The 13766-nt window shown below is 38.9% G+C and overlaps 2 protein-coding genes across 3 annotated transcripts in view; one reads left to right on the forward strand and one right to left on the reverse strand.

Moving 5' to 3' along the window:
* Nucleotides 1–13766, reverse strand: part of LOC105229183 (sodium/potassium-transporting ATPase subunit beta-1-interacting protein) — a 236659-nt gene that overhangs the window by 18719 nt on the left and 204174 nt on the right. The window lies entirely within an intron of this gene.
* Nucleotides 5679–12825, forward strand: LOC105229185 (angiotensin-converting enzyme). The gene is made up of 7 exons (XM_049453449.1): nt 5679–5805; nt 7874–8781; nt 8844–9189; nt 9437–9657; nt 9722–9862; nt 12021–12199; nt 12352–12825. The coding sequence occupies exons 1-7, from the start codon at nt 5764–5766 to the stop codon at nt 12402–12404; spliced, it is 1890 nt and encodes a 629-aa protein (XP_049309406.1). The 5' UTR covers nt 5679–5763; the 3' UTR covers nt 12405–12825.

Below are 13766 nucleotides of genomic sequence, written 5' to 3' on the forward strand. Positions count from 1 at the left end.
AGTGCATCTCTGGGAATAAGGACAACAGTAACCTACTAAAGGATACGAAAAAAGAACTACAACACACAATGTAGTTGTTGTAACAGGCGGTGTTGTTGTGCTTGTTGTTGTTGTTGTTGTCTATGTGTAACAATTACAAAAACACACACATGCACAAGCGCGCAAATATGAGTGCAGGCAGGGAAGAAGAAGCAGCACTGTCAGCCGAAGAAAAAGTAAAAGAAGAAGAAGCAGCAGTAGAAGAAGAGAAATCATGTTAGGGCGCAAAGCAAACTTATTTTTAGGGGCAGTAGTGTTAACTGTCACATTGTGGCAGAGTATTTGTGTGTGCAACATAAAGTTTGTTGCACAAAGAAAAGTGAAAACGCAGCGAAAACGGGGAGGGGAAGGGGAAAGAACAACAAAATTTACGCGAGAAAAACTTCAAACAAAACACTACAGCGAAAATAAGTGTGTTGACGAACAAGTGGCGGGGCACACACACACAGACACACCGACACGCACTCAAATGAATTTACACACACTTTTACATTTACGATGTTTGTGTTCGCAGGAAAAATTAAAGCAAACAGCGGAATTCATAGTGTGTAAGGAAATCACAAAACTCATTTTGATTGCGATGTTTTTGCTTTTCGGATTTTTTTCCTCGCGCCACCGAGACATTTTTGTTTATTTCTTTGCTCGTTTATTGTTGTTGCTTTGGTTTGAAACCCGCAGAACATGCAAATGCGGCAGTGAAAATATGGCGGGGGAAGGAGGAAGTAGAGTGTACGGTTAAGTTAATTATATGCAGCCGAAGGGGAGCGACCATGCGAAGTGGTAGGGCGGGGAACAAACGAGTGCGGGTGAGGGGTAATGCGAATTATAGGTAAGTCACGCAAATGCGGCAAAAAGTGGAGTCGCAAACTTATACATATGTATATACATATGCAACATATTTAAGTGTACAAGTGATGGAGAGCGCTTTCCTAAACATTCAGGAAAATATACTTAAAGTTATATTCGTGTTTATTCGCGATGTGGAGCATAAACTCGTCACCTTTGTTTATAACTGAAAGTTTATCTCCTTGAGTAATTAGCAGACTATAATAAAATTATTTTTCTTTGAGGTCATTTCAGCTGCAGTTGCATCAATTAAACATGTTTGGAGATAATGAAGAAAACTCTTCTTTGAAATAAAAAAATTATTTCTCGAAAATACCAAAAAAAAAAAAAACAAGTAAATACGTTCACCACACCGAGGCTATAGTACCTTCACAGGTGCATTTTTGTAGCACAAAAGTGAAGAAAAGATCTCTATGTTGGTTTTGATCGGTCAGTTTATACAGATATATGCTATAGTGGTTCGATCTAAATTTAGATCTATATTTAGAAATTACAGAGATGCCTTGGGCAATAATCTATGAGAAATTTCGGGTAGCTACCTCCTCAATTCAAAAAGTTTTCCATACAGGGACTTGAGTTAGCTAGGTCAGTTTGTATAGCTGTTATATGCAATAGTTGTCCAAAATCGGTGGTTCCGACAAATGATCAGCTTCTATGGTGAGAAAAGGATGTATGCAAAATTTCACATCGATATCTCAAAAACTGAGGGGCTAGTTCGCGTATGTACAAACATAACGGACATGGTTAAATGGCTCGGCTTGTCCTGAGGACCATTCATGGTATATGCATATTTATTAATGGGATCTCTAACGTTTCTTGCTCAGTGTTACAAACTTCGTGATAAACTTAAGAACTTGTTGAGTATATAAAAATATAATCCTATACTTATTGTGTTATAAAAATTATAGGAGAACACGATTTTTATACTCTCAGCCCGCTGACAGAGTTAGTATCCTAGATAAGAAGTTATCGTGGAATCTCTACATCACGGAAAGATCAAGCTCGCCCTGTACAGCTGTATAGTAGCCATTGGTAATCGGTAGGGCTCTCGCCAAAGTTAGTTCTTAAGATATTTGAAACCATAGTTAAACTATGGCACTGGTGGATATAGCTGCATATGGCACTGGTGGATATAGCCGCAAGATTTATGGTCACGAAAGCTACCATCAGACTCAGAGAATATCGGCACTCAACTGTACTTGGTCATTCTGGAAATCTCCCACACTTCGATTTCATTCCAAAATACTTGAATTAGTTGGTCGTCCTGGCTGTCGCTTCTGCTCACATACTTTCGAAAAAGGCATGGGTGGAAAGTGATGGCCATCCACTCTGAAAGTAAGATAGCGACGTTAGCTTCAATTTCTCTGACTGTGCGGTTAAGGCTAGCGAAAAGAGAACTCTTTATCTCCAGCATTGACTTAATTTATGATTAGACTGGTTTGAGTACCTGACCACAGCGGTATTGTAGGAAACTCTATAACTGATGAGTTTGCTACGTAACTTCATACGGTTAACTACTGCACTGTTAGGCCTCAGACAGCAGCCCAGCAAACTGATATGCGTATTCGGAAAGGCCTTTCTGTCCAGGCTAAATCGTAAGAGTCTTAGGTGACTCTTTGCGCTCAGCACCCATCTTTCAATGGTTGTAGGAGTTCTAACTGAATCGGATACTAGTTGGAAAAGCTATTTAAAATAAGATGAGAAAAAGTCATCTCAACACTTCCTGCTCGACGCATCTCGGATCTCATACTTTTAAACATCCAGTTGAAATAGCGGAAGTAAAACTAAAACGCTAAGCAAATTTTTGAAAAGTTCAGGGCGTCTTGCGGATAGCTGATATGCAACTAATGGCTTTTTTCGTTTGTCTTCACAAAGGCCTGTATAAAAAGTGATCCCCTGCATTGCTGCCGTTAATTCAAATAATGAAAATAGGCATCGTGGTCTTGTCCGATAATAGGTCTAATGTATATATCTCTCAAACTTCTTAAGCTAAATCAATTAAACATTGACTTTAAAGTATTCCATACACAATGGTCGAAATTGGTCGAGTTTGTAGACTTCAGTGCATATGGCCTAACCTAACCAGCCTATGGCTGACTTTTCACTGAAAAAGTGTCATATATTGAAGACATCACTTTAAATACCATCTCCAGCTCTAATTTATTTATGATATCGGTAAATATGTTATATAAATTAAATTAAGCGGCTGGTATTGGATACACACAGTTTGACCGCGAACATGGGTGCCACCGTCTCACTTTTACCAACACTTTTGAAAAGTGTTCCAAAGATTGGCCACCATTTGATTTTATAATGCTAAAGAAAGGATAGAAATTTTATAAATTTTTGAATGATTCCGCAATAATTGCCAAACATGTGTCTAACCAAGTAATGTTCTCCTTTCCTTCTAGACCCAGTAAACATTCGATAAAGAAAATGGAAATATTTATTGCCAGGAACAAGATCATTGAGAAAGAATATGGCGGACGAAGTTCCCAGAATTATTTTATTGACAGGCTCTTTGGCCCTCATTCTGCAATTACTTTGCGAGAGTTACCAAATGCTTTGGTAAAAATTGAAGAAAACCTGAGCTATACAAGAGATAAAAATCACAAAAGAAAACAAAGAGCAATATGAGAAACCTCAATGAGAAGAAGAAAGAAGTAAAAACTAAAATTAATAGATTAAAAGTTCAAAGTTAGCTCTTACATCCTCAGCTCGTCGCATAGTAATCACTGAGGTCAAAACAGACCGAAGCTTTCCTTCGAGGCAGGGAGCTTTTAACCTAAGTATAATATTAACTTGACTAATTACATCACATATGTCATACATACTCGTATATACAAGTATAACTATTTATATTATTTAAATATAGTATATATACATATGTTTATTTATTTTTATAGCCGATGTTGCTCACTTTGCTTGGCAGCAGCCCCACATTGGAACATATGCAACTTTAGTTTCTGTTCTACAAACATTTTAAATTGTTACATTGTGTCAGTGATTCAACCACACTCTCTTAACCCACACACACACACACATATTATCTACTTTTGTATATGCATATTTTGCATTGCAGCGTTTTCCCACAAGCATACACGGATGGCAATAAACACGGCTGCAAATGTGCTGTGAGCATTTTAAAGCTACGGAGAGCTGCTAGTTTTTTATGAGCCATTAACAACTATTGTTGTTCCTGCATACGCCGGCTCAGGTGACAAATGTTCTAGGCACACACCCACATATACCACCACATATAAATATTGTACTCCAATTTTATGGTTTGGTGTTATTTTAGGTTCCTTGCTGCTCAGTTAGTATGCTTTCAAGTCGCTGTTGTGCGAAAGTGCTTTATTACTGAATTTTAACTTTAGGCTTTAGGGCTCATATGTGTCATAGAACAACCCTTGGCCGTCGTATTTAAGAGTGTGCACGGTTTGTTCCACACAAATTGACTAATGACCAAAAATTGCTCAGAATCCAACATTCAAAGAACGATTATTTGACCAAAAATAACATTTTAACCATTAACCACTCCCGTATTCACCTGATATGTCACGGTGCGACTTCTTCCTTTTCGGAAAAAAGAATTTGCTCATGAAAGGAAAGCGTTGTGCAGACGTAGAGGCCATGCAAAAGGCTTGCAACAGCATACTGGCGACCATACCGACCAATGAGCTAAAACACTCATTCAACACACTTTTGGACCGTGCAAAAAGCTGTATTGAAGCAGAAGGAGACTGTTTTGAATAAATAAATTGATTTTGCCGAAAAAGCATTTGTTCTCGTTTTTTTTTTTAAGTCTTGTTTACTTTGGAACGCACCTTATATAAACAAAACTTTCGATTCTGGTGCGAAGAAAATCCACAAATTATTCTTGAACAACCTTTACATTCACCGAAATTGACACTTTGGTGTGGTTTTTGGTTTGATGGAAACATAGGTCCGTACTTTTTTCGAAACGAAACTGGTGATACCGTTACTGTCAATGGAGACGAAGTTGAACTTGACAACAACTGATTCTAACCTGCCGAGGCTACGTGCCACACAGCACGTGCAATAACCGAATTATTGCAAGAAAAGCTTGGAGATTCGATTAATTGAAGAAATTGTGACATTGAGTGTATTCCAAGAAGTTGTGATTTAACATTCTTGCAATTTTGGATGCTAATTTCAAAAAACGGATATATTATAATTTTAATTATGACCAATCTGTTGAAAAATATTGGTTTGGTTCAATACCCAGAAAAAAATTGTTATTGAGCTTCAGTGTAATTTATGATCATCGAAAGCGAATGCTTCCTTTGGCCTTGGTGCTCAAAGGTAGGCAGAAATTTACTTAGTTCTTATAATGCCGCTCATTCCCCAATTCTTTATATCCTAATTTTGTCGTCTTCGAATTTTTGCCATAAAACATTAACACATTAACATATGCACTTATCGCACAATCACTCTTTCTTTATTCATTAACTTAAAGTTCTTCACTCTGTTCTATACCTGATAAGCTTCATCAAAATAAAGCTTACGTAATAATTTTTAATTTCTGCAGCAATTTTGAAAAAAAAAACGCAGCCAGTCATTTTATCACCATTTTAAAAATGTATTCATAATATTATACATATACTTGTACATAAAGATCTAAGTATTTATTGTATTATATTTTTATATGCATCTGGTGTTGGGTTATCAGTTCAAACCGTACATAGGTCAGCTCAAATCACTACTCTTTATATGGTATACACACATATATATGAATAAAAAAATCATTAATGAAACAAAGCCAGGCCATTAGTTGATAAACTTCAAGAATTTTAGTTTAATTTTAGCGCTCGGCGCGCGCGGTCTTGAGAACTTGTGAACGAAGTCGAAAGAAACATGAGCATTCCTAAGCGATGCTGGCAGTTTGCAATACTGCTTGTTAGTATTAAAAAACTTAAGTGCAAATTTGAAATAAAATATCATACATACAATATATCTGTACTAACAGACAGTTAAAAAAAACAAGAAACTAATATGTTTTAAAAACAATATCTGGTGATTAGAAAAGAAAAAATAAAGTTGAGAGAAGAAGCCAACAGCATTAAATTGTACTAAAAAAGAAACATTGCGAAAAAAAAAATATTTTACAAGACGTAAACTTCGGCACTGAATTTAGCACAAAAGGGTATAGCAATACATACTTGGTTTTGTTGTGTGTTGCCTTGGACAATAATTTATTGCAAATTTCGTGAAGATATCTTCAGTTCGTATGTCAGCCATAAGCTATAGTGATTCGATATTCGCGGTTCCGACAAATGTCCAACTTTTTGAAAATTTCAGTTCGATATCTCAAAAACTGAGAGACTAGTTCGCGTATATACAGACAAACAGACTTAATCGACTTAGCTTTATCATTTTTATCCTTTATAGTGTATTCGACGTTTCCTTCTGGGTGTTTATTAATATAGCCAGATCAGGGTAAAAATTACTCCTTTACAAAACCCGAAATTCCTCAAAATATTTATATTGAGGATATAAGTGAAAATAATTAATAAATTAAAACTTAATGATTTCAAGTGAACATGGTCAATATTCCTCTCAGAGCGTTTTTCAGAACAGTCAATATATAAACTAGTAAACTGTTATTAAACTTCGGTGCTTTCTTGTCTTCTTAGTTGACTCTGAACCCAAAAAGTCTTTCACGAAATTTATAAGAAGTTTTTTCTCTCTTTCTTAAACATGCAGGGATTGTCCAGAAAGTAATAGGACTGATTTTCTTCGAAACGTACACGGACCGACTGGATTCGGTAAAGGGCGTTCCTAGCTAACGAACGAGCAGCTGGTCAGTTGTCTCCGAGTACATTGATAGTCAATAGAGATATTTTTGCACTACATGTTTCTGTGAGTGGTGTAAGCCGAAAATGCGGCGTTCGTTAGAGCAAAGGTATGCGATTAAATTCTATATGAAACTAGGTAAATCTGCGACAGAGACGTTTGATATGATCCAGCAGGTTTACCAAGATGTTGCTCTAGCAAGTAGTGGTATGTTTCGGTGGCACCGGACCTTTTTGGAGGGCCGGGAAAAGGTCACTGATGAATGAGCAACTCCAAAGTGAAAACGATGCTCATTGTCTGTTTTGTCATCAAAGGCATCGTCCACTATGAATTTGTACCTCCTGGACAAACCGTCAAAGCCAAGTTTTACGTGGAAGTCCTCAAAAGACTTAAACGAAGGGTCAATCGGGCCCGACAAGACATCGCAGCTGATTGGAAGTTGCCCCACGACAACGCACCGGCTCACACCGCCTTTTTGTGAACAGGTACCTAACCAAGGCCGGCATCCCTTCCGCTTCCGCAGACGCTCCGAACTTTTTTGTTTCTTTGCCTGAAAAGGCCGATGAAAGGCAAGTATTTTGAGTTGACAGAGAGAATCCTGGAAGCATGCACCTCGGCTTTCAACGCTATTCCGAAGAATGCCTTCCGTGGCGCCTTCAATGCTTGGAAATCGCACTGGCGGCGCATTGGCGCAGAAGCTTATTTTGAAAGTTTTTAAAGAATTGTAATCATTGGTTCAATAAATTTTTTTAAATCAACTCACTCCTATTACATTCCGGACAAACCCTGTATAGATATGCAATTTTGTTGAAGGTCGTGAGAAATAAGAGCTTTCAATTCGAATGCCTAAAGGGCAGTTATAAATGTTATTCGTAAGCTTCCTAATAGCGATTTTTACAGAATACTTCAATTAGTGAGTATATTTTTCAGAAATATACATCTTAGAAGTACGACGATGACAACGAATGAAACAATATTTCAAATACAAAGACTTGATTTGGAACATAGAGAGGGATTTAGTAGACGCCCATTATATATCTATAACGCATTTATTCTAATTTAAATCTCCATATTAACTAAAATATTCTAACCTTAATTTATAAGTACGTGCTTTGAAGATTTGAGTCGGATCAAGATACAAAATATTTATTAAAATAAATTTCCTCCACAGTTAGCAGCATTTATCTGCTTCTCAGAGGCACAATATAATAACAGCAACCCACATGAGCCCGAATTTTTCAACGAAGAAGCTGCACAGTTTCTACTCACACAAATGAACGATGTCTATTGGGCCAGCGCTACGGCATATCGGCAATTCGCTGACGACACACTTAGCCCCGAAATTTTGATGCGCGAGAAGTTGCGACCATTCTATGGCACAATGCAGAAGTTCGATTGGCAAAATTTCGTAGATCCACTGCTGAAACGACAATTCGAGGTGATCTTGCGCGGCGCTAAATATCCACCAATCAATTATAAGTTCAAGCGTGCCACCAGCACGCTGAAGAATATGTCACGTAAGAAGTGGGTGTGCAACATGAAGGAGCCGAGCAAATGCAATATGGCTTTCGTGCATCAAATCAAAACGGTCTTCACGAACAGTGATGATCTAGATGAGATCAAGCATTACTGGAAGGAATGGCGCAATAAAATGCCCGCTGAAGTGAAGGAAGCGCTGCACTACTACATAGCGTATTACCGAAATATGAGCACACCAGATGTACAGCCCTCGGCATTTTGGTATGATCAGTACGAAGATCCCCATCTGATCTATGAGCTGGAAAAGTTGATGGATTCATTGCGACCCTTCTATCGGGAAATCCACGCACATTTGCGTAATATTTTGCGGCACAAATATGGTGATGACGTCATACCACCGACGGGTCTCATACCGCACCATCTCATGGAGCAAGTGACATATCAGGCATGGAAGAAAGAAACAGTGCTGCAGAACCCCTTCGTACAACGGAAGTTACCCAACATGCAGACCGAATTGGATGGCGCGGGTTTCAAACCTTTCGATTTGGTTAATATTAGTGTGCAATTCTTCGGTTCGCTTGGCTTCAGGAATCTCACAGAGTAGGTTTCAAAAGAGTCTGCTTGAATGTATATTTATTTCTTTTTAATACATCTCTGATTAGCGAGTTCATGAATGACCACTTCATCGAAATGGGCGCCGGTACCGGTGGACCTGATTGCAAGTCACGCATCTTCGATTTTGGCGAAGTAGAGTTGCACTTCTGCCCCAAAGTCTACTACAAGAAACTGCTGCAGACACACGGCGACATTGCGGCCGTGCAATATGCGATCGAGAAGAATAATTTCCGCGTTGGACTCAATCAGGAAGCATGTCCCGGATTTGGTGCAGCTTTGGGCGAGGCAGTCATTTTATCTGTGTCCACACCGAAGCATTTGCAGCAACGCTTAGGTATTTTACAGAATTACGATTATGATGACCTCTTAAACTTGAACCGTCTATACCGTTTGGTGAGTAGCGATAAGAACTCGAATATTTTTGGGTACGAAATGTGATATGAAACACTTTCGAATAGGTATCAAGATAGAAAAAAATGTAAACAACATTTATGCTTAAATGAAACCATTTATTTCTCACTAGTTTTTTATGCTCTGCTCTCTTCTATAAGCCGTTTTACGCTCTGCTCTCTTCTCTAACTTTTCTCACGCTCTACTCTCTCCTATTACTTTTTTTACGCTCTGCTCTATTCTCTTTCAGGCCGCTCACACTATGCTCACACTGCCCACTTACTTTGTGCACGAAAAGCTCTGGGTCGACATGATCGATGGCAGAGTGCAGCCGGAGCATTATAATTGCCATTACTGGAATCTGATGCAGAAATATATGGGCGTGGAGCCACCACTACAGACCGATCCCGGTGTTTATGATATGCCCTATAAGTTTTATGAGGGCATTGTCGATCAGTTCCGGAGCACGAAGTATGGCAATGTCACAAATTAATTGGAATGAACTTTTATTCATACTTTATTTTCATTTGTGCAGAAAACTGTTCGATGAGTTCTTGGGCTATCAAATTTATCGCGCCATCTGTCTGAACATAGGCGAGTTCGAACGGCGCAATGCTTACAAGCCATTGGACAACTGCGATTTTCATGGTGACAAACATGCGGGCAAATTTCTTTAGTAAGTAGTATGAAGGTATAAAGGCTGTTTAAGGTTTAATGCTTTAGAGCAAGGCGAGGGTTCTATTCATAGCAAAGACGAGTAGTTGAGTCCCCCTTTATTCGAAAGAATATAGACCAGCACCTTACACTATTCATTCTGAAGACACTCGAAACAATTGTAGATGCCTATGCTAGGGATAAAATTCTATCAGTTAACCTACCGACGGCTCAATACGGCTACACGAAAGACAAATCCACTGAGATTGTACACCACTCGTTATCCTTATATATTAAGAAATACCAGGGCATAGGGAATATGCCCTGAGCGTCTTTCTTGACATAATTTGATTTAATTAGTTTAAATTTAAGAATGTCTCCAAGGGCGCTATCGTTAATAGTCTGGCAGCTCTAATAAGCTACAGGAAGATGAACGCAAGGTGAAACGAAGCCAGATTGCTGAGATTAGCGTGAACAGGAGTTCCTCCGAAGAGTGTCCTGTCGCCTCAACTGTAGTTCTTTGTTTGCTACAAGAGCTTCCGGGAAAATTTGAAGGAAAGTACCCAAACTTATAGCCTGTGCAGATGACATAGCTATGCCAATGGTGGACAAATTCCTAAACACAATTAGTTGCGTGAAGAATACGAATCTAAAAGTCACACACCAGTGGAAATATCGGTTAACTGAAGGGTAAATGCCAAGCAAGACGGATTTGGTACTCTTTACAAGGAAGTAAAAGATTCATTCATGGCTCAACGGGGAAGAGTTAACTACTAAGGAACATACCAATTACCTGGGAGTAGTTTTAGACAGTAAACTGACGTGGAAGCTCAATGTCGAAGAGAGGGTGAAAAAAGCCAGTGGTGCTCTTAACGCATGTAAGAAAATGCTTAGGTTAACATGGTGCCTATCACCTGTCCTCATGCAATGGTGTTACACACAGGTAGCCAAGCCAATCTTAGTCTATGGTGGTTTGAAGTGGTGGGCCGTTGTCAATAAATTATCATAAAGGAAACCGTTGGAGCGAACTCACCTCTCTCTGCATTGCTCCCGCTATGAAACCCTTTCAACGGTTGCACTTAAAGATTGCTCAACCTGCCACCAACTGATTTTGCAGTGGAAACCTCGGCAGCGAAGTCAGCTTCAAAATTCAGGTCACTAGGTGTATTTTCAACACGAATCTTCGGAAATATCTCGATAGAAGGTTTCAAGTCACACTAAAAGAGGCTGGGTGGCACAGGTACACACGATCCACCACAGAACTTTCCAAGATCTACACGAACGGATCAAAAAATGGTTGATGAAGTGGACGTCCGGATCTATAGCGCGGAGCTAAATCTCAAGCGAGCCTGCCGGGATCTTTCAGGAATAATAATTTGCGGCGGAAAGGCAACTGAAATAGATAATAAGGCAGAAAGCGGCACAAATAAGGTCAATATATATGTCGTATTGTGGCGGATAATGTCCTTAAAAGCAGGGCTTTAGTAGATATTGTGGCAACCGAAAAGCTGCGGCATATATACTGGGTGTTAGGCCTGGAGGGCGTTCCTGGAAACGAGAAACATGCTGAGATTGCCAAAAGTGTTAAAAACAATACGCAATGAAATTTTTTAAAAAGCTGACAGTGGAATCCTTAAGTGGTCTGTAGGATCGCCAAGGAAGGAAAGCACGAAAACTTTCTACTTACACAGTCTTGTTGGCCAAGTCGCAGGTCACAACTTACTAGAATCACCTGCTTACCGTCTGGATGTTATTAAAGATGATACACGTAGAAATTGTAGGGAAGAGCATGAGGGAGACTAGAACACCTTCTCTAGCCTGGACTTATTTAGAACTCTGCTTAGATTGCTTGGAGTTCGCATTTCAAGGCCCTGCATGAAGTATAAGAGTTAGATATCAAGATCACGCAAAACGCGTTGACGTCCTGCCGACTGTAAACCACAGTTCGTATTAATAATGAAACTCCAGCTGGCATAATAAAGGACCTGTAGGTCCAGTTAGTGTAACCTAACCTAAGCGCTTCCTTTGGAATAGAGCTAAATATAATATATCTCAGACTTCGAAAAAGTCGAAATTTATTTTCAATTTTTTTTTTTTTAATTTGTTTTATATAACTGATTCCTAATTTTATCAGAAGAAATATACCCACACACATATTCTACGTTATTTTTTTCTTTCAGCGACATGATGAGCGCCGGTTCTTCAAAGCCCTGGCGCGAAATCATCAAACCGCTGACCAGCATAAAATTAACAAATATGACGGCCACAGCCTTTCTAGAGTACTATGAACCATTGAACACGTGGATCAGCGAGGACAATGTTAGCAAGAACCTACGTGTCGGCTGGATGCCCATCGATAGTGAGTGCACAGAAATGTCATTTGCCAAACGCTTTTTCACGCATCGCACTTTTCACACAAGCACACACACGCCACACACACATGCTCATACACGCTCACTTATCTACCTCATCTATCACACATTTTCACTATTTATTTTCTTTTTGCCGCAGAATGCAAGCTTGGCACCACACTACCACCAAACGCCACCAATGTGTTTTATTGAGCGTGTGAAAAGGAGGAGGAGGGCAACGCGGCAGGCGTGAATGCGTGGCACGTGTCAGCACGTTCCAACTGTAATCTGCACGGAATCTCAAGCAGCGACAACACCAGCACAGCTGCTCGTCAACATCATCAACCAGCCAACTAACCAGCCAGCCACCCACACAAATGCCCACACACACACACACTATTGCATATGGCAACATACTGTTTAAAAGTGTTTTTATTCTTTAGAATTTTTTGTTTTATTTTCACATAAGCCGGTTGCAACAATAAAATCTGTGAATAGATTCTTATAAACGTGATGTCAACCAAAGTCACATAGATTGCGGCAAGTGTTGATGAAGCTGCTGTTTAACATTAAAAAACATTAAGTCGATAGTCAAGCAGTTTAATATAAAGGCGCCACGTTTTCACAAATCGAATTAAGCAACTTGTAGTTTTTTTTAGGCAACATATGGTAATAGGAAATAAATGCTAATGAAATGGCTTAACTCAAACTAAGGATTATTGAAATCTTGAAGATATGAGTGTGAGGAAAACCATAAATGAAAATCAGAGTCAGTTGGGATAATGAAATTGAGTGGAATAGTAATCATGACTTGTATTGAATTGCTGAATTCGAAGTAAGTAAGGGGAGGGTTTAAAATTATCCACTAAACCATTTTGAAAGTATAAGTTATCGGAAAATGAAAAAAAAATATATATTTTTTTATACTATCCATGGTCTTGAGATTACTTCTCACAACATTTCAGCCAATTCAAGCATACTTAGGAATATTACAACAGTGCTTGGAGATAGAGAAGCAATAAACTAGTTTTGTCACCACAGAAACCTGAGGACTTTGTCTTTACTTCTTGCTGTCGCGTTCACACGGCTCCGAGACCATTTTTTTCATTCATCCATGCATTTTATATAGATAATATCTTTGTTTGTCATTGAATTTAAAGAGGATCTAGTTAGGTAAAGCTAGGTTAGAGAGCTGATCCACCACCCCCACTGCCTCCAAGATGTTTGGTGAAAATGTTAAGTTCGGTTAACTAAAACTCTGATAAAAATATCCTATAGTTCAATATTAAGTCTCGAAAAAGAGTCATGAAACTATAACAAATTCTCTTGGTTGCTTTATTTCTATTTCCATTGGTTATCTAAGAGCATGAGATCCAAGTTATGAAATGTCCAATCTTGTCACATAAACCCCGATCGTACAATTAGAACTCCTATAATTTTTTGGGACGAAGAATTCACAAAACTTCCTACGATTTATTCTGGGATGTAAACACCTCGCGACTGGACAGATGATGGCAGCTGACTAGTGCTTACCGAGCTGGCCTGAGTCTTAGATTAGATTAGACAAATAAATGA

Source organism: Bactrocera dorsalis, chromosome 3, assembly GCF_023373825.1.
Source record: "Bactrocera dorsalis isolate Fly_Bdor chromosome 3, ASM2337382v1, whole genome shotgun sequence".
Classification (NCBI taxonomy): Eukaryota; Metazoa; Arthropoda; class Insecta; order Diptera; family Tephritidae; genus Bactrocera; species Bactrocera dorsalis.